The following is a 24,735-nucleotide window of genomic DNA, read 5'->3' as shown; positions in this document are numbered from 1 at the left end:
GACACCCCGCCGGCGCCTCTCACCGGCCAACTTTCAGCCACGAACGAACCCGCGCAAGCCCCCGCTGCGCCCCCCTCCGCGGATCCACCGCCCCCCGCCGGCCGCTTCCACCCGTGTCCCCGCGCAGCACTGTTACCTGCCTCCGGCTCCTGGGGCGGGCAGATACCGGCCGGCGGCGCTGCTCTGCGCGGACGCGGCCCTTCGCCTCCGCGCACGCTCCGCGGTGGAAGGATGCGAACGGTGCCGGGTCGGTTCCCCCGAGAATTTTAGCTTCGCCTGCGTGGCGGGCGGGAGATCGCTGGCTCCTGGAGAGGCTGCGAGGCTGGAGCCGCGGCTTGGCATCGGGACGGGAGGCAAGGAGAGGGAAGAGAGGACGAGGTGCCGGGGAGCAGCGGGGAGAGCCGGGCGGCCGGGCCTGGACCCCGTGGCCCCTCGCCGGAACCCACTGGGCTGCCCTCCTCCCCGAGCGGCTCAGATGGCGGTTGCAGTTACAGCATCTTTGATTTCCTTCAGAGTTAGGCTTTTTTCCTCCCCCTCCCTTCCTTTTTTTTTTTTTCTTTCTTAAAGCGGGGTTTGTGTAAATTGTGACCCATCCCGGCGGCTTTTTTCTCTATGAATCTTCTTGTGTTTTTTCCTCCCCCATCTGCTCATTTCCCACTTCCCGTCCCCTCCGCCAACCAGCCCCCTCCTTCCCCCTTAAAAAAAAAAGGAAAAAAAAATAAGGCAGGGAAAAAAAAATGTACAGTCAGGGCTTCCCAAATGCGCGCCCCCGACCTGATGCCAAGCGCGCCCCCTTCATTTGTTCCCCTTCTTGAAGCTGATTTTCATGACGTGGAAAAGCCTGATCCAGGGCAACAACAGCACCGCACACACACACGCAGTCACACACACACACGCACACGCACCCGCACCCGCGGAGGCGGCGAGCAGCGTGCTGTCCTCCGCCGCGCCCCAGCCCGCCCGCTCCGCGCTGCTGGGGCCCGGGGAAGGCGGCGGCGGAGCCTGCAGCAGCCCCTCTCCTCCCTCCTCCATTGAGTGTGCCAAACAGCAGCTCTGCATCCTAAAGAAGATCATTGAGGGGCTCATTGCATTCCCGGCACGTTTCAGGCTTGCTTTTTTTTTTTTTTTTTTTCCTTTTGCCTCAGCTTCAGCGGGAGTAGAGAGAGAGGGAGAGAGAGACAGAGAGGGAGAGACAGAGAGAAACCAGCAATCTTTAAACTCGAGCTTCTTTTTTTTTTTTTTCCCCTTCCACTCTTTTTTTGTTTGTAACGATGTGCTAAAATCTCTCCTGCAAACCGGTAAGTACAACCTTTCTGGATCCTTTTGTTTCCGCCTAGGGTTAAAGACACCCCCTCTTCCAAAAAGAAGATATAATAATCCTCTTTTTTTTAATTTTTTTTTTTATTATAGCCCTTGCAGAAGAGAACGAACTTAAGTAGCTAATATCTTGCAAAGGAGACAGAAAGACTTATACTGCAACATAGCTCTCATCTCTCTCTTCTTCCCAATTAGACGCTGGTTTTAATTGCAGAGGGGTATTTCTTTTTCCATGCTTTCAACCATCTCCTCTTTCCCACAGGGGAGGGTTTCATTTGCAAGTTGATCCTAAGGATTTCTGTTCTGGCATTTCTCTTCCCTTAATGTATCTTTCTGCTCTTAAGTTTGTGGATGGGGGGGGCAAATTTTTCTAGTTCTTTCACGAGGAAGGCAAAAAAGACCTTTCCTATTGAAAGATTAAGACTAAAAGCAACGATAGCTATGAATAATTCTAATGGGCATTTCAGAGATTCAAGGAAGGCTGCATCACTGCCATTATTATTACCATCCTTAGCATTTCTCTGTGCCCATACATTAAAAATATCTGATGAAAGGAAGGGTGAAACCATATGTTGAAGGAGCTGCACCTCATTAGTACAGTATTATTTTCATCTGATTGGAGAAGAATGGTGTCTTCATTCGAAAATGTATATAGTAGGATAGATAATTTATCGGCTGGTAAGTGTCAAGGTATTTTTTTCTTCCACTTTCAGCTTTTTAACTGGGTCTCTTTCTTGGTCCTGGGGGCGCAGAATACCCTAATCCAAGGCAGGCTGAGCTCTTCAATCCTAGGTGCCTCTTTAGCTGTCACTTCCCTTTAGATCTGCTGATCGCATGGGTATGTGCTTTAGAAAGATTAATCATCTCTAAATGCTTTAATCAGCTAAAATGACTAATATGTGGTATGTATTTATCTGATAATATACCAGTTGCATTAATTCATCAGAGCATCTGAAAGGGGAAGATTTTCTTTTAAATCAGTATCGTTAACCATTTACTATTTTAAAGACTGTGGGGATTTATGAAGGGAACTGTTTTGCCAGGGACATCAACAAACCTTGCTCATTCCTTTGAACTTACATTATGGAATATATTGAGTCGGGATGGAGAGAGATTTAAGGATTGAGATTCAATAACTTTGGGAGTTTACATGTATGAAAGATGTGGTGCGACACTGGAGAAACCTACCCACTTGTGTCTCCCCCCCACAGTCGATGCGGGCTATGATGGCTACAAAGCTAAAATTGCAAATGAGTATCAAATATGTGTGGTCCAAATCCATGGTCCTATGGTGTAAAACATGTAGAGATGCAACATGCTCAGCTTGTGTGCTCAGTGTCGCTGTGTGGCTCTACATGTGCTGTCCTCTCTTTATAGGTGGCATTTACCAAAGGGGGGGGGGGGGGGGGAGATAAGGGTGGCTGATATCGCGTGATTAAACCTTCTAACATCTCTTAACTATAAATCAGGGCAAGGCTCACCCATCTGACAGCCTTAGAGTTGGTTGTGAACATCTGCTCAACAATTGCTGAACTTTCCAAGAGCCTAACATAAGTCTAGCAGGTAGGGGCTTAGGAAAAAGTGAGACAGGACAAAAATACTGAAATCTGCATTTTTCTCCCCACTGCAGTTTTGTAAACATCAACAAATGATGAAACTTTTCACAGCAGAGACACTTCATAAAGGAAGGATGTTGTGGATAGTTCTTCTAAGCACAACTGCTCTAGCATGGACTACACCAATTCCCTTGATAGAGGACTCGGAGGAACTCGATGAGCCCTGCTTTGATCCATGTTACTGTGAAGTGAAGGAGAGCCTTTTCCATATACATTGCGACAACAAAGGATTTATAAATATTAGTCAGATAACACAGTCATGGTCAAGACCTTTTAAACTTTATTTGCAGAGGAATTCCATGAGAAAATTGTACACCAATAGTTTTCTTCACTTGAACAATGCTGTGTCTATTAACCTTGGGAACAATGCACTGCAGGACATTCAGACAGGGGCTTTTAATGGGCTCCGAGTTCTGAAGAGGTTGTATTTGCACGAAAACAAATTGGACATTTTCAGAAATGACACTTTCCTGGGTTTGGAAAGTCTGGAATATCTGCAGGCAGATTATAATGTCATTAAACGGATTGAAAGTGGGGCATTTCGAAACCTAAGTAAATTGAGGGTCCTCATCTTAAATGACAATCTTATCCCCATGCTTCCCACCAACTTATTTAAGTCTGTGTCCTTAACCCACTTGGACTTACGTGGGAACCGGCTAAAAGTCCTTTCATACCGTGGGATGTTGGACCATATTGGCAGGAGCCTGATGGAGATCCAGCTGGAGGAGAACCCATGGAACTGTACGTGCGAGATTGTGCAGCTTAAGAGCTGGCTGGAGCGCATCCCCTATACCGCCCTGGTGGGGGACATCACCTGTGAGACTCCCTTCCACTTCCATGGAAAGGACCTTCGGGAAATCAAAAGAAGTAAGCTCTGTCCCATGCTGTCTGACTCTGAGGTGGAAGCCAGCCTAGGCATCCCTCAGCTGTCGTCCAGCAAGGAGAATGCATGGCCTACGAAGCCTTCCTCCATGCTGTCTTCCTTCCATTTCACTGCTTCCTCTGTCGAGTACAAAACATCCAACAAGCAGCCCAAACCCACCAAGCAGCCCAGGGTGCCCCGGCCTCCCCCAACATCACGTAGCCTATACCCTGGGCCAAACCAGCCACCAGTGGCTGCTTACCAGACGCGGCCCCCCATCCCCATCATCTGCCCGACCGGCTGCTCTTGCAGTTTGCACATAAATGACCTGGGCCTGACAGTCAACTGCAAGGAGCGAGGGTTTCACAACATCTCCGAACTCCTGCCCAGGCCCTTGAACGCCAAGAAGCTGTACCTGAGTGGGAATTTGATTCAGAAAATCTACCGCTCTGATTTCTGGAATTTTTCCTCCCTGGATCTCTTGCACCTGGGGAACAACCGGATCTCCTACGTGCAGGATGGGGCTTTTATCAACCTGCCGAATCTCAAGAGCCTGTACCTGAATGGCAATGACATCGAGCGGCTCACCCCAGGCATGTTCCGGGGCCTGCAGAGTTTGCATTACCTGTACTTCGAGTACAACGTGATCAGGGAAATCCAGCCGGCAGCCTTCAGCCTCATGCCCAACCTGAAGCTTCTCTTCCTCAACGACAACCTGCTCCGCACCCTGCCCACTGACGCCTTCGCCGGCACTTCCCTGGCCCGCCTCAACCTGCGCAACAACCACTTTTTGGCACTGCCGGTGGCTGGGGTGCTGGAGCACCTCCACGCCATCGTCCAGATCGACCTGAAGCTCAACCCCTGGGACTGCACCTGCGAGCTGGTGCCGCTGAAGCAGTGGCTGGAGGCGCTCAGCTCCGTCAGCGTGGTGGGCGAGGTGCTGTGCGCCAGCCCCGAGGCCCTGGCCCGCCGCGACCTGCGCTCCCTGGAACTGGCCGCGCTCTGCCCGGCCGCCCTCCGCCCCGCCGCCGCCTCGCCCCCCGCCGCGCCGCCGCCACCCGCCGCCACCGGTGCCGCCGCCTATGAGCTGCCGCCGGCCGCCGCAGCTGTCCCTCTCTCCGTCCTCATCCTCAGCCTCCTCGTTCTCTTTTTCTCCGCCGTGCTGGTGGCCGCCGGGCTCTTCGCCTTCGTGCTGCGCCGCCGCCGGCGGAAGCTCCCGTTCCGCGGCCCGCGGGGGGAGGCGAACGACCTGGGAGGTGTGCCGCTGCGCTGCCCGCGGCTTTTCGAGGAGGGCGGCGGTGGCGGCGGCGGTGGCGGCAGCTCGGGGGTTAGGGAGTGTTCCCCGGAGAAGGCGCCCCCGGCGGGCCACGTCTACGACTACATCCCGCACCCGGTGACCCAGATGTGCAACAACCCCATCTACAAGCCGCGGGAGGAGGAGGAGGTGGCGGGCGGCGGTGGAGGGGAGGCGGCGGAGCTGCTGCGGGGCGGCGGGGAGCGCTTCACCGCCGTCGCGCAGGACCCGGGCACCAACTACCGCACCTCGCTAGAGAAGGAGCAGGAGTGGAGCCTAGCCGTCTCCAGCTCGCAGCTCAACACCATCGTTGCCGTCCACCCCCAGCACCCCGCGGGCGGCGGGCTGGCGGCGGGCGGCGGCGGGCTCGGAGCGGCGGCGGGAGGAGGCGCCCCGCGGGACCGCGACCGCCCGCCGCCCCTCGCCGTGGGCTTCGTGGACTGCCTATACGGCACCGTGCCCAAACTAAAGGAACTGCACGTCCACCCACCTGGCATGCAATACCCGGACCTCCAGCAGGACGCCAGGCTCAAAGAAACCCTCCTCTTCGCGGCCGGCAAGGGCTTCCCAGACCACCAAACTCCCACAAGCGAATACCTCGAGTTAAGGGCCAAACTCCAAACCAAGCCGGATTACCTCGAAGTCCTGGAGAAGACCACGTACCGGTTCTAACCGCCGCCCCGCCGCCCGCCCCGGCACCGCCGCAAGAGAGTGGAGGATACAGCTGTGTGCTCTTTCCCGCCAGATGTGCGCTCCATGGGGAAGGGCCGGTCTCAGATCATTAATCGATGAAGTGCCTTCGCAGACTTTTGCCAGCAGATGTTAATCATTATTTTTTATATTGAAACTGAGACTTTGACTGTGCCATGTCTAAGGTATATCATTATTATTATTAATATTATTATTATCGGGGATCTTTGTATTGATCCTCATTAAGTAAATTCTATGTGTGTGTCTTTTTTATTTATTTTTTGGTAGGATTTTGTTTTTGTTGGGTTTTGATTGGGGTTTGTTTTGGGGTTTCTTGGGAGGGGATGGGGCTTGTTTTTTAACGGTGTTTTTGATCGGTTTGGTGGTTTGGGTTTCTTTGGGGGTCTTTTGTTTGTTTGCTTTTTTTTGTTTGTTTGTTTGCAGTAAACTTCCTTTATATTTTCCCTTGGAGAGGAGGGGGAGGGAAGATGGCATTTTCTGGCTTGCGTTCTTCTAGCCCATCATGGCACAGGTTCTGTATATTTATTTAAAAAAAAATGCAAAGAAGCAAACGAGCGCAGTTTGCTGCATGCCTGGAAACTGCAAGAGGGAAGGGAGGGGAGGGTCTTGCTCGAATGTCTCACTCTTGTCTCTCTCCCTCCCTCTCACGCACACCCACCCGCACCCCCGCCGCCATCCCGCCGCCAGCTCGGCCCCGCCGCGCAGCGCAGCCCGGGCCGCGGGCCGCGGAGGGGAACTCCGAGGGCTGGCGGGGTACCCCCGGGGCTGAGCAGCCCGAAGGAGGGGAGCACGTGGCGCACACACCTCGGGGATGCTCAGTGACACTTCATCATGACGCCATGGTTTTTTTGGAGGACATCCGCACTTTCCTAATCAAAGCAACATGCAATTATACAGAAAAAGAGTAAGAAAGAAAGAAAGAAAGAAAGAAAAAAAGCTCCTGAGCACCTGTCACTAATGGCTTTGTAGGAAGCACTTTTAATGTTTTTCTCATACACACATGCACACGCACACACACACACAGCAGTACAGCAATGTGCATATATTTATTCTGTAATTTCAAGTGAATATAAATTGTAAAGGTAATGTTTAATCATTGTACAGTGATGCGTCTGGTATAGCTTTCCTAATAAAATGTTTTGAAAAAAAAATGCATATATATATATATATATATACCTCCATGTATATATATATATAGGAATACAAAGCTTGAACTGAAACTTCAACTTCCCCAATGAGATTTTCTCCCCCATCTTAACCTTGAGAGCTATTTTATTAATAACAGTTCAATGCACTGTGATGTTAACAGAGAAAAACCTTGTACATCTTCTTTTGCCAAGATACCACCCGAGACTTTTAAATGATGATCTGCAATCCCTATTCCCACCTTCTGCAGTACTTATGGCCTATCCCGTGTCATTTAAAAATTGGCAGTAAAATTAGGACTGCGTCCTTGGGTGGCGTGGCTTGCAGGAGTGCTGGTTCTTCGGCCTGCTGGTAACAGAGGGGGCGTTCTCTGTTTTGTGGTTCGAAACATTGATGTTTCCCGGGTCACAGTCCGTGCCCATGTTACCTGTTGGATGGAGCTGGAGCGGGAGGTTAAAGCGTAGTTTAATTTTGGGAAAGAATGAAGCAGTCGGGCAAAGGGTCCCACCGGCTTCAGACACCTGGCCCTGCTCCTCGCGGCCGTTTGCTCGCTGCTGAAACCGGAGCGAGACCAAAGACGGTTGGATTTCCCGTCCCGAGAAGGTCACGGTTGGTATCTTGGCCACGTTGAGATCCTGGCCCTATGCCGGGCTGCCGGCGGAGCGCAGTTCCGCGCAGCCGCCAGGTGGCGCCACAGCTCCAGCTCTGGCGGCCGCGCGGCAGGGCGGGGGAGCAGGAAGGTCCGATTGGTCCGGGCCTGGTTCCCGGACCGGGACCCGGACCCGCTCTTGGTCGCCGCCGGCCTCTCCGAATGTACCCGCCGGGGTGCCTTATAGCGGGGCATGCGGGGCCGCGAAGGGGAGAGCCCTTAGCCTGGCGCCGGTGTCGGCCAGCCGCCACCCTAAAGACGTTCAAATACAGATTTTTATACAGAAATATGTATCTATAAATATCATCTGTCTTAACGGAACAGTGTTAACGATCATTTATCCAGGTGAATTGTGCTTATTTTTTCCCCACTACGTTCAAAAGGTGTTGCTCCCCAGGGCTTTTGCTCTGGCTGCTGCTGGGGACTGAGGCTCTGCTTTCTTTGTGGAAGGGGCAGATGCTGCTGTAGCGCACAGCGTAGTGTCACCTCACCCCAGCTGTCCCCCCTCCTCTTGGAAACAACTTGATTTCACCCAGCACAATGTATTTTAATGGAGATCAATCCATGCAAACTTGTTTTCACCCCAAGTATCTCTATCGATAGCTTCAGTGAGTATGCTTACTGCTGTTTATCACTCTGTCTTGGAGAGGCATCTGTGAGCGACAGAAGTGATTTCCTGAGCATTGCTGGCAGCTCTTGTACTTTGAGATGGAGGGAGAGCACCAAAAGTCTGAAAATCTAGTATCAGCTCCATAATATTAGTAAAAAAATTATGCTTTTGAATTTCCCATATTCCTCTGTTGAGCTAATAGTGTTTTATTAACATTGCCTTCAGCTCTAATCCTTTGGAGTTCAGTCATTTGGGTTTTTTGTTGTTTTTTTTTCTTTTTTTTAATGGATAGTAGAAGGGTATGCACATGTTGAAAGTAATAAACCTCAAAGTGCAAAGGCCAGATCCTTCTCATGATAAGCATAATTACATTGATAAGACTACATGCAAGTAATGTTTGGAACTATATAAATCAGGTTAAAGTACAACCCCTAGTGAGAGTGGTGCTGTATACATCTGGCAGTGCCATCCAAGCCCCCAGTGTTCATACTTGTATCCAAATATAGTAAAGCCAGTTGCAAATAATGTTTATATTTTAGTTAAAATGCAGAAAGGAAAGAGAATTTCAAGGTAACTATAAGTAGTAGTCTCACCTGTGAATGGTGAGGAAATCTATTTATTCAGTGGAAATAAATTTGTTTTATGAGAATGGAATTTTGTATTAAAAGCGATAATTTTTGGCTTATGTTGAGTTCTTCTTCTTTCCTTGTGTAGGAAACTTCCTTTTCCTTGTGTACTGAAATCATTTGGGGATAATGCATTCTGGAAGAGTTGACGATATTTAATTGTCATATCTAATGTGTATTATTATGTCTTCTATTTTGCTATTTCATTAGGTTGACTTGAGGCTGAGTGGGTAGTAGCATTACTTTCTACTGCAGGAAGCAAAAGTTGATTGATCCATCATCTCCAATTTGTGACAAGTGTGACTCTTTACCTCCTTCAACCTGAGTTGCTCTCAGTTAATAGGGAGTATTAATGATAATTCTATGATCATCAACAGTATTACTAGTGGCATTAATGATATTGGGAAAGACTCAAAGTCAAATTATCTGCATTTACATTAGAGCTGTTTGATGGGATACTATTTTAAATAAATAAATAATTTTTTAGCTTATTTCATTGTTGCACAGCAACATCGGCTTCAGTTCAGCTTGTGGCGATGCTCAGAGCATAGCAGTAAATTTTTCATTATGTGTCTGTTGTATTCACTCATTGACTATATTGAAATTCTTCCTACAGGTGGAAAAGAAAAAAAGGTCAGGTAAGTCCCAGTCGTAGCCGATAACAGTTGCACACAGGGAAATACAAAGGATAATAATGGTGCTCAATTATTGGTGCTCAATTTTCAGTGCTCTTTTGTATTTCCTACATATTGTCATTAATGTCACCATCATGTTCTACCTGGGTTAAAAGATTTGTTTGAGACTTGGAAATTGCTTCATGGATCTCTTGACTCTATGGATAGTGAGAGAAAGATGCTAAATTTTATGCTGTGAATAATTATCTGACTTCTGGAAAGTGATCCATCTCTGAATGTCTGTTGCAGCAAGCCAGGACCTATACTACTCCAGTTAGGAGAATATTACAGACAGATCATATATTATGAGATTCAGTGGGCATGAGTTAAGCTGCAGTAGCTCAAGATTTTGTCAGAGACCTTTCCAGGCAAAATCGCTTTTGAGCATGTCACAGCGGCTGATTTCATTTTAAGCTAGAAACATGCAGCTATGTTTGACTTGTGTTCTCTGCTGTACAATTCTACAGCAGCAGGACCTACAGGTGTCTAGAAAATCTGCAGTGTTCTAGATGTTTCTGAATCACTAATGTGTGCAAGCAGTAATTCATGAGTGTTATGCTACTTCTACTTTGTTCAGGCCCCTACTTCACACAAACTGGTCACATGAATAAGACATGATGACATGATGAATCAGCTTTAGGCGTAACAGAAATGTTCACGTGAAAAAAGTGTGTAGAATTTGGCTGTAAGTTTGGAAGTTCATTGCTTAACTACACTAATCATCTGAAGAGTATGACCTCTGGCAATGCTCCAGCCAATTCATTCCAGAATTGCACTTCATCCAGAGGCATTTGCTTTTACAGCATGGATTTATGTCACTCAGAACTCAGGCTGCTGCACACTGCGTATTCCTATTTTATGAGTTTTCCAACACCTGATTCTAAATCTGACTTCCTCAAAGCTGAGTTTCACAGTGAGTTTATATATGGGGTTTACAGTACCATGCAGTTGTTTCCATGGGAGAAAATGGAGTAAATTCACCCAACTTCTTCATATTAACAGCTCTTTGTACAAAAAATACACTATTTTTCAATTCTTTGTAATGCTGATATGAGTGGAAATACATCTTTTTTCCCAATTCTTGGAAAAAGTCTGGTTTGTTTGAGCAAGTGTAGCTTTGCCCCATTTTGAAGCCTGTTCAAGCAAGTGGAAGTGGAATGTTTTTTGAACAACCCTTGTGTGGGTACGGACTGGAGGCCTAATTTATGCTCCCTTGAAGCCAATGAAGAAATCCTACATTACTGTTCAGTTTTCGTCAACTGACTTGAGTGAAAAGCAAAGTCTGATCTCTGAAAATTACAATATGTATTCAGGTATTTTTTGAGACAAGTACTCCCCATTACTTTTTCAGAATAAAATGGGTAACAGTACAGAGAAAGTGTTTTTCCTATCAATTCAGTAATTTTTTCTGATTGACCTCATTCACAAATTAACCAGACACTCTTTAGTGCTTTTTTATTTTAAAATAAGATCATTTGCACAAATACAAGTATGAGTGCATCTCAGCATATTCAAAAAATGTGGAAATTGCTACCAGAGTGGTACTTAATATATAGGTACCCAAACAGCCAACAAGATTATTAATGTAACAAGTGCAAATTATTTGGAAATACTTTATTAGTATTTTTATTCAAAAGCAAGAATATTGAGACTCTGACAACTGTGGGGTTTTGTTGTTTTGGTTGGTTTTTTTTTTCAATTTCGTTTGCTTAATGCTTATAGTTTCCTACTTTCAAAATCATTAACTTCTTTTATCATTTCTGTTCAGTTTGTTGGAACAGTTAGGGAGGTTACTGATAAAAGCATTGCATGTAGGTTATCTTTTTCTCTGTGAAAGTATTTGTAACACTCCCCTGTGCAGGCATTTTCTCTGTTAAATTGATTGATATTGTGGTGGTTTTCAGAACAGTGTCAGATAGTTCATTTTTGTGGAAAAATGATGGGAGAAGGCTCAAAGGAATGGAGCCATTGGCATTGCTGTAGGAATTCCCTGTCCCATGGTCTTAGCCTCTGTAGAGTGAATGTTACATCAGTCTTTATATTTTTGAACATTAAAGATGTTTCTCTTAAGGGGGGGATTATTTTTAGACATTTTGAAGATGTATGTATATGCAATACTAAGATGTTCGGTGCCTTAAAAAGAATAGTTAATAAGAATAGAGAAGAATAGAGGGCAAAGCACAATACCCTTACAAATACAAAATATTAATAACTAAGTTGCATGTCATATACTGAATCTTTAATGTCCATTTAGTTTTTCTAACATCTTTATTTTTCTACTGGAATTTTCTAAATCTCTCAAGGATATCCTGTATATTTTATGAATTCTGAAGAATTATTTTAGGTTAGCCATGGGTCAAATGGAATTCAAATAGATACCACTAAATGTGGAGGAATATTCCTGTCCATGGCATGTAGCATGGCAATTTGGCATGCGGTTGAAGCACTGTGCCAAGAAGAGAGAGTATCTGTAGTGATGAGATTTTGCAGTAGGGCTTGAATAATTTTAAGCAGGAGTTCCTGAATTGTGATAAGTTGCTATTGGACTAGCAGAGATCTGAGGCATGCTGCTGCTTCTGCCTTGCAGTTGCTTCTGCTGATGGTGGGACCTGGCACCATTGCTTGTGGGGATTCCTGTAACAGTAATTCTGAAACAAAAACAAACAAAAAAAAAGCAGAAGAAAGGTTTGGGAGTCTATCCTGCAGGAATCATCTCACCTGAAGTTAAAGGCTTTCCTGAAATGTTAAAGTGGCATTAGTACCCTGATTATAGGAAAATGCTTGGGTTTTTCTTCTTGATTTTGTCAGCTTTACTTTGCTTTTCTGAAGAGACAGTAGCTGGTTTACTTTTAAAGAACTGTGGAAATGTATTTGTTAATATTTTTACATGCCATACTTGTTTATAATGAAGTCAGTCTATCACAACAGTAACTGTCCTAAACTGAGATGAGTTTTCTAGAAAGCCACATAAATCTTTGGTTTTCTACTTGGTCTCTGTATTATTATATGTGTGTATATATATATAATGTTCATTATCTGAACAATCCTTGAACCAAAGTCTATCATTGAACTTTGGAGGCTTTGTCTTTGCAAATCAGGTATAATTAATATTTTGTTTTGTTTTGTTTCGCTCTGTGATTATTTGGTTTGATTTTATTCAGAGTATGACCAGAGAGAGGAAGACAATGCAGTGTGAAGATTTTCATAAAATCATAGTTTTTATTAGGACTTTGAAATTTAATTCTTTTTTTTAGAGAATGAAGGAGCTATGCTGAAAAGAGTGTAGGAATTGCCACTCAGGCTTAGGGTTGAGATGTGCTCCCTCTTCTGTGTCCTCTCATTTCTGAGAGTGCCCAGGACAGTCCTACTCAAAGGAAGATATAAGCAATTCCCATTAGTCAGATTACAGGGTTGGATGCAGCCAGATGATCTGCTCCACCATTAGCTCTCACCCTGAGCAATCAGGTAGCCAGGCTACTGCACCACCAGAGGTGCTGGTTCGGTATGCACAGGGGAGCAGGGGAGTGCTGAGCACTTAGAAAGATCATGTAGTGTTTCAGTAAAAAATGAACTTTAAAAAAACTGGACATTTGTAGTGGATGCTGACCATTTAAGTTTGCCTCAGTGTCTTTTAGAAAACTCATCCAGAGTTTCTCTGGTGCAGTTAAACTGCCATGCAAGGGCATAGCTGATGAGTCTTCATCAAAGCACTGCTGGAAAAAGTATATAGCTAACGCATTCTCCTTAATTAGAGAATATAATTTATTGTGGCATCACTTCTGTTATGTTTTCTTGCAGTGACCCAAAAACCTGGCTGCTTTGGAAAGTGGATAGTGTTGGCAAGCAAAGAAATATGGCAAGTAAAGGTATTTTTTAGATCCAGTTTATGTTAGTGGGTTTTTTTTCAATGAAAGAGCAAGTCATAGCTGTTGGCTACTTGTTCTGCAGCCCTTTCTGAGAATAAGTAAAGGCATTGATTTAAGGCAAAGAGTCAGTCATTGTTCAATCTGTGATTATTTTTCCCCTTTGGTTTTTAAACCAGCAAAGTAAGGAATGTGGATGTATCTAATTTATATATATAAATATATATATATACTCCTCCTGTGAGCAATGAGGGGCCATGATGCTACAGCCAGCGATGTTGATGGCAGGATTGGCATTGGCATCTCTGGGAGATCATAGAATAGATGGGAAATAAGATGACCCACAGAGATGGGTTAAGTTGTGACAAGTGGGAACTGTACCAAGGCTAATGATGCAAATGGCACCTGAAAGTGAGGTGTCTTGCTGGGTTAGGGACAGTCAATAACAACACACAATTCTTGTCGAAGCCTCTCTTTTTTAGAGCAGCTAATCAAGTATCTCACACTATCCTCTTTTCCCTGCTTTTGGCCCAAGCTCTCAGCCAGCCTCCAAATTGTTAGCATTCTCAGCCTTGCTGCATGCACAGTTAGTCATTTGGCTGACAAGTTGCAACACCTTGGTTTGCACATTGACCATGTGCATGAAATGGAGACCGATTGAAAATATGGTTATCTTTGTTGGGTTTTTCTATAGAGTGGTGTTTTGCACCTCAAGACTTCATTCTATAAGATGTATCGACTGGATTGCCTACTTGTAACTCAGCTTTGTAAGCAGCCTCCCGAGGTTAGCCGTGGTGGTATTACATGCCTTGTGCTTTGCCAGCCCCTACAAGCCAGCCAAAGTCTGTTAAAGCCTTCAGAGCACAAAACGTTGATAAGATGGATCTCTAACAGGTATGCATCAGGTATAAAGTGGAGATGTTCCATTTGCAACAACCTAAAATGAGTTGCGGTTAACTCAAAACAGTAGTAATTGATTTCTGTGTTACTTCTACTGGAACAAGGCAGCTAATACATGTGGTGGAAATGCTGATACTAAGAATGTACAGTATATACATATATACTGTGTGAATATGTATGTGTGTATACATGCACATGCTAGAATGTTGAAATGTAGAAGTCAATTTTTGGAAAGTTTTGGGAGATTTAGGTACATGGCTTGCTTTGGACTGTTATTAAAAATATGGGCATTTTGGTTAGGAAGCTAAAAGTAGACACATTAAGACCTACATTCTCAATGTAGGTCAGTGGAGGCACTTCTCAGACATATTAGCATTTTGGACACTCAATTTTAGCAGCGTGTTGCATCTCCTAGAATAGGTTAGAGGCAATGCAGGAGAAATTACTGCATCTCAAGTCATTCAGAAAGGTTGCCAAGTTTCTCAGGAACCAGAATGGCAGAATAATGAGTATTATATTTAGTTTGGATGGGAAGGCAACCATGGGGAGCTCACCAGAGGCAATTCAAATCATCTTGGATCCATGGGGGAGGGAGAATTTATAACTATAGCTAGCTAAAAAGAAGCAAGCTGTGTGTGCATTTGTGTGTATATATATATTTATAAATATGTATATACAAATCTGTGTATGTGTATATAATATAGTGTATATATGTATGTATGTATATGCCTATAATGTATAATATGTGTATTTATAGATATGTATACATTTATATAAATTTATATTTCTCTATATAAATAGTCATGCAACTATGGGAAATTACATTTCGAAGGTGTGCCCTTTTCTTTAAAAACTTACAAAAAACTGCTTTCATTAACATCATATGGGTACAAATGTCTTATCTTTTCTATGTAGCAAGGAGCATTGCTTAGTGGTTGAGCACAAGGCTGGAATGTTTTCACTCTTCCAGAGGGCTCCAAGTAAGTCATTAGCTGCTCCACAGCTGTTCTATATTTGTGAAATAAAGTGGTGGCCAAAATTACTCAGGGCTGGTTTTAAAAGCAAAGGAAGAGTTGTGTTGGCTGATTGTACTTTGGAAGTCTTGCAGAGTTTTGGTGGTGAAATAGCCACAGTAGTAATTATTCTGGTTGCTATTAATGTCCCAGCTAATCCAAATGGCTTCTGAACAGAGGAAATTAAAAAAGAAACATTATTTCCTGCTCTAAAGTAAGTTATCTTAAGTCAGATTACCTTGACTTGGTGATGTATGGATTTCCATTTAGGGTTAGGATGTTAGGGTGTAAATCAAGAATCTTAGTTCAGTGAATGCCTAGTTCAGGATGTATCTTTTATGTTATAATTGATTTTAAATAATTTCACTTTATCATCAGAAAAAGCTATACCTTAATTCATGATAAGCTTAAAGGTTTTCTCATCTGGAAATCCATTCATATCAGGATGAATTTTGCACTTGACTTCAGTGGGGTTGAATCAGATCAGAGTGTTTCATTAAGCGCTGACATTAAAACAATCTTGTAGTTGTGCAACTATTAACTAAAATTGTAATTTTGTAATAAAAGTGAGCCTAAAAATAACCTGCTAGTTATGTATTCTATGATTATAGCATCTTTCCATTGGTAAGACCTTTACGCAGTTGCTGGGAACTGGCGAGGGATTTGATTTTGTGCTGCTGATCATTACTCTAGAGTTTTACCCCTTATTTGAGCTGGAACTGGTTCAGCCCCTGCAATAACACACAATAATATGCTGCAGTTCAAAGGAGAAGCTGCAAAGCAATGATCTCTGTCAGCATCCCCTAAGCCGCCTGCCCTGAATGATTGTTGATGGCTGAATTGCCACATGTGCTGGAATAAATGTAGGTCACGGTAATGTGGATTTGTCATGATGATTTTGGCTCCCATGCAGCAGGGCTCATGTCCCACTCCGACCACATGCAGGGACAGGCACAACATGCTCGGGGCTGGTGCCACTGCGGAGGAACATCTTTCTGCCTCCAACACTGAACAGGCCTACACTTTCATGCTTATTTGAGCAGTGTGGGTCTGTCTTGCTGCCAATTTGCCATCATTTGCAAGCTGTAATGTGATTAGAAAAGGAGGAGAAAGAAAGGATTATTTCTTCCTAAGTCCTTTGCTTCCATTAAGGCATAAGACAAATGAACATGAAATAATCATGGAAATCAAACCAAATGCACAGTGGCTTAAAACATATGATACTGAGTGAAATATTTCTTCTAAGCTTCTTGATTATGCTTTGCCTTATTATTTCATCTGGAGAAAATAAGCACCTTATGGGAAAGTGCTTTCCAATCTCTTTCGTGTAAATGTTACAGTGAAACTTTCTGTGATATATAGCTGCCTGTTCATGAAAATAGGTCATTTCCACACAAATGTCATATTTTTATGCAGCAAATATGCTGAATTCATCTTCTATTTTCTCGTTAAAGCTATCCTTTTGCTGATTTTGTGATTTCAGCATATTTGCTTGAATGAAGACAACCGGAAGGGGAGCAAAAAACCCAATTATTCTTTTTTAATTAACTCATGCAGGCCTATTGTCAAGCTAACCCCTTGAATGCAGTGTCCCTGGGGCATGCACAGGACCATCATCCTCAAATGGCTAATTTTTTGTTTTTTTTTTTCTTTCAGCGAGCAGCACTGAAATTTGAGCCCAGTGTATCACAGAGCTCAGCAGGATGCTGCTTTGCTGAGCATCTGGAGACTTTGGGAAATAAGTTTTTTCTGATATCACTTATTAAAGAAGATGCCTAGACATCCATATCCTCAGGGAAGCAGGCATTCATGCAAGAAGCCTGCAAACTGAAGCCAGTAAAGGACTGATGAAGTCTGCAAATCTCCTCATGCTCTGTAGCGATCTTTTCCTTGCAGGATGAATTTAATCTATAATGAGCCTGGGCTACTTTCACTATTGTTCTAAAGAAATAATAAACCACCCTGCCTTTTGTATAGTTGAATTTTGCCATGCCACTTTATATTTAGGAAAGGAAGAGTGTAGTTTGAAGATAAGACATACAAAATCATGGTCTTGTTATAGATAGACATCCAAATAAATTAAGCAACCTAAGGCATCACTGGCGTAAATCATTGCAGCTCCGTTGCTCTCAGCACAGCAATGCTGGTGAGGTGATTCAAAGATGTTTGGTAGCTGCTGGTGTAGCCATTTCTCTGGTGGACTTTCCCTGCATCCATTAGTATTTTGTCAAGCTTAAAAAGGAAGATGAATAAGCCCATCTTCTCAGCTAGTGTGAGCTGGCATCAACCTTGCAAAGTACTTGGGCTATTCCGTGCTGGTGAGAAGCCTGACCTTGTACATGGCAATTTTCTTCCTTTTCACCCAGGTAGTTATTTTTTTCCTGTGTGAATGCAAAAAGCTGAAACTATTGTCATGTGATGTTCATTGGTAGTGCCTGTATTGCCTGGCCTGTGGATGAGCACTTAACTCACAAGGACTCCACAGGCTCCTATCCAACTTCTGCACAAGCTTCTTTGCCCACCTAAAACCTGCTCCTGTCCTTGTGTGTTCAGAAGAAACAAAACCAAAACAACAACAAAAAAAAAAAACAAACCAAAAAAACCCCAAGAAAAAATGAAGCAAACCAGGCGGACAAATTCCATTAGAAATTCCCTTTACCTAATCCTACTTAAACCAATCCTTAAATTAATTAAGTGTAAAAGAACAGTGGTACTCTACTAGAATACACTATGAATTTACAGGAATTAGGCTTGTAGAATTCATGTGAAAACAAGACATCTTAAAGGCAGGTTCCAAAGAATACTTATTTGTTGTAAAGCACTTAATGACTGAGCTGAGTGCTGATGTTAACAAAAAAAGAACGAAGAAAAAGAAGATGGCATGATGTTAGATGTGGCTTTTCAGATGCAGTGGCTGAGCTCGGAAGCTGCAGTTGTAATGGTTATAAATGAAGGCAATGAGCAGAGACAGCAGTGTCAGGGAAGCCATAGCAGCTTTATGGCTGGGACAGAGCATAAAGATACTCTCATTAGGAGTATTGCTGGCATTTGGATGGGAACATCACTTTATTCTTCTGTGGTGTCTCTCGAGCCATGAGTTGCTTCCTTGCTGTTCAGCCTCTCCCCAGATTTTGCACACCCTGTTCATAGGGTCATATTTATAGAATGTGTGTAATCCTGGCAAACAGTAGCCTTTGGTTCAAAACACCATCCTGAATCAGCAAAGCTCAACCTGGAGACATCAGGTATAGCTTATGGGTAAGCAGCTGATAAGTGCTTTTCTGAACAGGGACCTGAAATCTCACTGTTTTATTGCTAGTGATGTGGTAAACTCCTGTAAAAGAATATTGTATAAAAATAAAAAAAAAAAGTATATTTTTCACAGTAGTAGTAATAATAAAGCTCTATATAATACACTTTATTAACAAATAAGCAGGTACTGACCACCAAGGTCTTGTCTGGAATATGAGACAGCTTCCAATTTTTCCTCTGACAGTCTTCATTTTTCCTCCACTTCCTTCTGTAAATCATTTTGGTAGAGACTCATCCTAATTTAATGTGATGCCATTTGTTCCCCAAGTAGTATGTAGGAAAGGAAGGTGATTTTAAGAGGTTTGTGTCTTAAGCAGAGCAAAACATTCCTGGGGAGAGGTTTATGCAACCCATTCATCTTACCTGGAGCACTGGGTGATTGTGTTGTATCTAAACATTTTAAATTAATTAGATATTGAAAATTAATTAGAATTCACCTGCAACTAAGCTTCTGTTCCCTGTCCTATATCCATAGGGAAGACAGCAAGGATTTCCAATCTCATAAAAATATTATTAGTATAATGTGTTATTAGATGTCCAGAACATGGAAATGGAACATTGCATATATATAAAATAGGAAAACTATGTTACTAGCATTTCACTCTGTAGTGAAGGGATTTTCAGAATTATGTAGAAATTAAACAAAAATTAATATATTATTATCAAAATATTAACTTACCAAAATACTGGATTATAGTAATAAATCACTGACAACGCTCGATATTCAGGTGAGGCTTTTATGGGAAAGGATTAAGTTCTGAGCAGTTAAAATAGTGATTTAGTTGCTGAAGTTTTTTCATCTTCAAAAATTTTCCACTGAAAAAAAGTCTAATTTTAATTTGAAAACAAAACTCTTAAACTGATTTTTTTTGTTATTACTTGGTACATGAAAAAAATGTGACTCCTTGAATGTTGCTACCAACTGGGAGCCAAGTACAGGTTCTTAAAGACTATTCCCTCTTGTATGTAATAATAATAATGATGATGATGATGATGATGATGTAGTGTTTGCTATGTGCTCCAGAGCCCTCACAGTAGCCTGGATAGGCACACAGAAGAGCAATAAGATGGCAGTTTATTGTGTTTGAGAAAGAGGATGCATCTAAAACCCTCAAGCAAGCTTTTCAGGGGAGGCTGTCAATTACTTTTTGCATAAATAACAATTTGGGTTTTGAAGAAAAAATATTAATTTTGAGAAGTGGATTTTTAAAGTGGATTAAATACAGGCTCAAGAAGGGCAGGAAAAGAGAAACTGCTACAAGTCAGAAAAGTTCTGAAAAAAAATATGAATCCATTTCTAGTAATTTTGTGTCTGCTTTTTGGTTTTGTTTTCTTTTTTTTTTTCGTAACTCAGCAGAGATGAGTATATCTTCAGTAATGAACTTGGCTGATGGCCTCATTCTGAAGGATGACAGAGAAAATAAAAAATATATTCAAAGTGATGTGCATAGATTGGATTTTATGCCTCTAGGTTACTACCACATGCTTTGCAAAGAAGGTTAAAGTAATAGGCTGGCAATATAAAACTAAGATCAGAAGCCAAGATTTTTAAGTATAACTATTTTAGGGGAGGTGACTAGTTTTTTTGATGGGTAATTTGGGACATATTTCTGTTTATCCGTCTCCTGAAGATCTTGTGAAATGTGACATATTGTCACAAGTCATTACAGTCAGTTTTGAAAACTGTGATCAGAACTTACATCTAATTTGGTCACATATTATGGCTGATATATGGATGACTGGGGTTGGGTGTATTAAGAAGAGAAGTTCCTTGTGGAAGATCATATTCCTTTGCTGGTGGATACTGTTACCAGAATAGCAAGTGTAGACAATATCAAAAATTGCTGGAATGTTTCTTCTATAATTACATAAAAAATGATAGACAAGTCCTTGCTATTGAGCTGGTCAAGTAAGCAAGGAGCTTGCAAGTGGGACCTCCTAGCCCTTGATGCTGATTTTCTATGTGGATTTAGATAAATCCCTTAATATTGCATTTGTAGTTTACCTCTGTGTAGAATGCTTATCTCTGTACCATGGAGGCACAGTGAAAATATACAGTGCTGCTGTCTGTGTTGAGAAATATTATAGGCTGAGGTAAATATTTGCAATTAAATACCAAAATACAGAAACTCTAGACTTGTGCACTTGCTCAAAGGTTGGCATAGGGGAAGATCTGGACAATACTTTTATCAAGTACTGATAAATATTGTAAGTAGCAGTGGAAAAGTAACATACAGGTATTTTCACTTTCAGCTGACCTTTTAAATATATCTTGTGTGGCATGGGAAATAAATAGTACCATTGTTGGGCACTGGCACAGCTCTATAAAGAGGAGATTCCCAATGAACCTCATGAAATATCAAAAACTGCAGTCCTTGAGGTTTTGTACAACACTGTATAGAAACACAGCATATTTCTGAAATTAAAAAGTAACAATTTAGTTCTGGTTTAAGAGTGAAAATTGATGCCTGTGTTTTTTACAGTTCCGAACTCTTTGCTATGCTGGATGCCTTGCAGAGAGATTGTAGTTCATCCTTTAGTGGATGGTATGTCACGTACCTCAATACACAAATAGAGACTACAAAAAAAGACCAGGCTCTTGCTTAGTCCTCCTGTTTGGGTTTAAAGGGGCAGTTAGAGAGAATGCTGAGAGCAGTTTCTGAATCTGGTAAAAAATTACCCTGAATGGAGGCATTGTGTTACCAATTATGAGGTATGCCCACATTTTTATTGGATATATTGGCTTGGATTATTTTGATCTGCCCTGAGTAGCTTTAATGGAGTGAAGATCAGGTATTATTTTATCCAGACAGAGCTCTTAGAATTTATTATAAAACTATTTTATGGTAGTGTTTTAGTTTAAGTGTCTTTTTAGCAACAGGAAGAAGTTGGGAATTTGCAAAGAACCCATGACCCCTGGTCCCCAGTACTTGATGTTGCTCCTTATCAGTGCACCTCATTACCAGTAGTCTCAGCATCCTCAGTATAAGTAATTTTAGCCTACTTCATGTTTATTATGACACTGCATTATTTCATGCTAAATGTTATTTACTGTAACAGTTGTGCTTAGTGATTATTAGCATGGCATACAAACATATCTATGATAAAACAGAATTCTGTATACATTCCAAGATAGAATTTCTCCTCAATCTGTCATCATGAAACAGGCCCAGTTTGTTGCATACAATAGAAAAATTAAATGACAATACAAAATGTTCTCAGTGAAAAAAAGTAGATTGCAAAGCATACAAATGCTGATGACTGAGTTATTCCCTGGGCTGCTTTAGATTAGTCCTTGTTGACTTTAGTCTTCTCCAGCAAAATGTGCTGGGGCATCTAGTATAGGCCATGCTTTGCCAACAAAGGTTGGACCAGCTGATCTTTGAGGTCCCTTCCAACCTTGTCTATGATAATGCATATGATAACTCTGCACATAAATGGCTAATGTTGATACTTTGAACTGTCCTTTGCATGCTTTATGTCAAATACAGATACAGATCACATTTATGGCTCAAAACATATTCAATGTAGGTTCATAAATTACATAAGAAACAACACAAAGTAATGAGAGATCTGTCATCTTTAGTTTTTCATTTTAGATGCAGCAGTGTGGCATGGAAAATTTATTTACTATCCTAGCCACTAGCTTTCTTGTAGTCAAGAGTTCATCACTTTGCTTTAAGTCTGCAAGTAAAAATAAAGATGTTTCGCAAGAGGGAAAACAGTAAGACTGCTTGGCCCAAGGTGGGGTGGGGTATGTGAATGAGATCTATGTCTTAGCCTAAATCAGCCACTTGGAAAAATCCTGTGGCATTTGTATATTTCCCTTTCCTCATCTGTAGAATGCTGTTAACACATTTTTTAAAGCACAACTCAGTATATGGAAAGCAGAACATAAAAGCTGTGTCCTCTGCTCCAAAGAGGACACACTAGTCCCCAAAAAACAGATACAGAAATACTATGGTCCAAAGAACAGAGGTGCAGAAATGGGGAGCAGGGCAGGAGAGACTCGAGTGGAGACCAGTGACACTGTGGCCACAGTGGCTCTGCAGAAATGCTGGGAAATGCCCATCGATAAAAATGGTGGGAGAGAGGATGGGTGTTTCTGTTCAAAACAGTGTGCTGCCAGCTGTAGTGAAAAGAAATTAGAAAGGAAAGAATGTTTTGTATCTGATTAATAACCTCACCTTGTCTTTAGGAGCTTGAAGTAGTGTCTGCATTGTTTTCCAGCGCAGTAGTCAGAGATGAAAAATCCCTGTTCTTCAGCCTAAAAGTCAATCAATGTGAAAATTATTTCCTCCCACCTTGGGTGAAATTCATATTTGGGCCAACGTTTCTGCAGTAGTTTTCCTACCTTTGAAATACCCTGTGAGATGTATCTGTTAAGCAACTGTATGTTCTCTAGGTGCCAAAGAGAAGGACAAGCATGGGCACCTGCAGCAACAGGGAATGGGGGAGCATGGCTGGCAGAAAGCAGTAGCACTGCACATACACATCTGCACTGTAGCCTGAAGGTGCTGCCACTTATTATCTTTGTTCCAATATCATAGAAACTGCATGTAAGTTTTAGCCCAACTGAACAGATTACATCCGTCTAAGTCAAAGCAAATACATGTCTGCAGGAAATACTGATAAAACTGCATGCAACATGCATGTTTGGAGGCTAAGCTTATTCCTTAGTTACTGTGAATGTCAGCTTGCATTATTGGTGAACACTGAATGAAACTAGTCTTGAAGGTATTATGGATAATCATGTTTTATTTTAAATATTTTGTCAAGCAAATTTGAGCAGGAGATTGCAGAACAGTCACTGAAAAGAGAAACAAAGTTGTGATGCATCTCCTCTTTTTGTGTTTATTTGAGATACTATAACCACGTAACAATAGAGTCACAAGCAGAAAGACATTCTTCAGATTGGTGCTTTTCTAGGGCATGGTTCCTCACATGATTTTGTATGGGCACATCCCTGTGGACAAACAAAGCTCCATCAAAGTGAGGTCTGACTACTGCGTAGCATTTCATAGAAACAGGATGTAAGAAGAATCCTTTCAATTAAATAAGTTTGTTTACAACTAGTAAAGCAGTTTGCAACATTCAGAAAAATCGATTTCCTGGTGGACTCGCTTACCATTTTATCATATTGTGCCAGATTGTGCATGTTACTGATGAAAAGTAAGAACTCACAGAAGTTATGTAGGGAAAAAATACTCTAAGTTTTAAAAACCTACAATCCTAAAGATCAGATTTCTGGGGGGGGCGGGGGAGTTGGTCTCCTTTGTAATAGTAGTTAGTATTATTCAATAGAATTTCCTATCTGCAGATGTGGAAAATCTTAGTAAATGATATGGATTTGTGTGTGATCAGAATGAGGGTAACTGAACAGTTAACTAAAAGACTGATGCTGTATTGATCATGACGGTTATATTTCAGTGACTAGAATAAAGAATATACTGTAATTCAAAGCATGTATTCAACAGAAAAATGCATAGACATATACAAAATAGAAACAAAACCCCAAAAACTTCAGCTTGTGCAAAGTTTACACCTTTATTTATTTTGTATCTGAGTTTATAGTAATAATTTGAGATAACTTGATTGTCTGAAAACCCAGACTATTAAAGCTTTCAAGAGAATAATATTCTTATAAAACCTACACAGTACTTTTAGAGCATTTGGATACTCTAAATAACTATGTACAGGTTGTGGATGTCACAATTTCTTGCATTATTAATAAAAGTAGTAGCTTTGCATCTTCCCAGTTCTAGTTATTTCTCTAAATATCTCCAGGAAATAGAAGCATAAAACAGCAAGCATTTAAAAATAATGGGTAAGCTTCTTTTGGGGAATATGCCTATAAAATGAGTCATGCTTATGTTTACAGTTTTATATTGATTTTCAAATCATAAAATAAGTACAACGTTACAAAATGGGCAAATCAAGGCTGTTACTGTGAGGTCATGACTAAGAGTCAGTAGTATCTCACTATATAAGAAACTCTAGTATCAATGGGTAATTCTTGTTTATTGATGGACTTTTGACACTAAACTGAAAAGATACATAAAATCACGTGATATTTCAGGAAAAGAAACCACACAAACCTAGGCTATTTCAGCAGCACTGAAACAGTTTTCAATCAAATGAA

At 42.1% G+C, this 24,735-nt stretch overlaps 1 protein-coding gene and 1 long non-coding RNA gene across 5 annotated transcripts; one reads left to right on the top strand and one right to left on the bottom strand.

Annotated features, from left to right (window-relative positions):
* Positions 1-383: 383 nt before the first annotated feature.
* Positions 384-15,863, top strand: SLITRK3 (SLIT and NTRK like family member 3). Of its 4 annotated transcripts, XR_009961745.1 has the most exons (4): positions 384-1,298; positions 2,948-5,964; positions 13,304-13,371; positions 14,063-15,863. XR_009961745.1 is itself a non-coding variant. In XM_062603455.1 (2 exons), the coding sequence occupies exon 2, from the start codon at positions 2,966-2,968 to the stop codon at positions 5,759-5,761; it is 2,796 nt and encodes a 931-aa protein (XP_062459439.1). In that variant the 5' UTR covers positions 384-1,298; positions 2,948-2,965; the 3' UTR covers positions 5,762-6,042. The 4 variants fall into 4 exon arrangements, 1 of the variants encoding a protein (XP_062459439.1); XR_009961744.1 differs by having other exon boundaries at positions 13,304-15,863; XR_009961746.1 differs by lacking the exons at positions 13,304-13,371; positions 14,063-15,863 and adding an exon at positions 6,488-7,020.
* Positions 15,864-20,983: 5,120 nt separating this feature from the next.
* Positions 20,984-23,220, bottom strand: LOC134155581 (uncharacterized). The gene is made up of 2 exons (XR_009961626.1): positions 22,027-23,220; positions 20,984-21,658 (listed from the first exon to the last, which is right to left on the bottom strand). It is a non-coding gene; the product is annotated as an uncharacterized LOC134155581 (long non-coding RNA).
* Positions 23,221-24,735: the final 1,515 nt, after the last annotated feature.

The sequence above is a fragment of the Pezoporus occidentalis genome, unplaced genomic scaffold (assembly GCF_034315485.1).
Source record: "Pezoporus occidentalis ecotype Australia unplaced genomic scaffold, CSIRO_AGI_Poc_V1 ctg8, whole genome shotgun sequence".
Lineage (NCBI taxonomy): Eukaryota > Metazoa > Chordata > Aves > Psittaciformes > Psittacidae > Pezoporus > Pezoporus occidentalis.
Note: the sequence above shows the minus strand (reverse complement) of the source record. Positions and strands in the feature narration are given on the sequence as shown.

What these genes read in the sequence shown, in the direction of transcription:
- SLITRK3 (XM_062603455.1), top strand. Translation starts at nt 2,966, where the DNA reads ATGATGAAACTTTTCACAGCAGAGACACTTCATAAAGGAAGGATGTTG.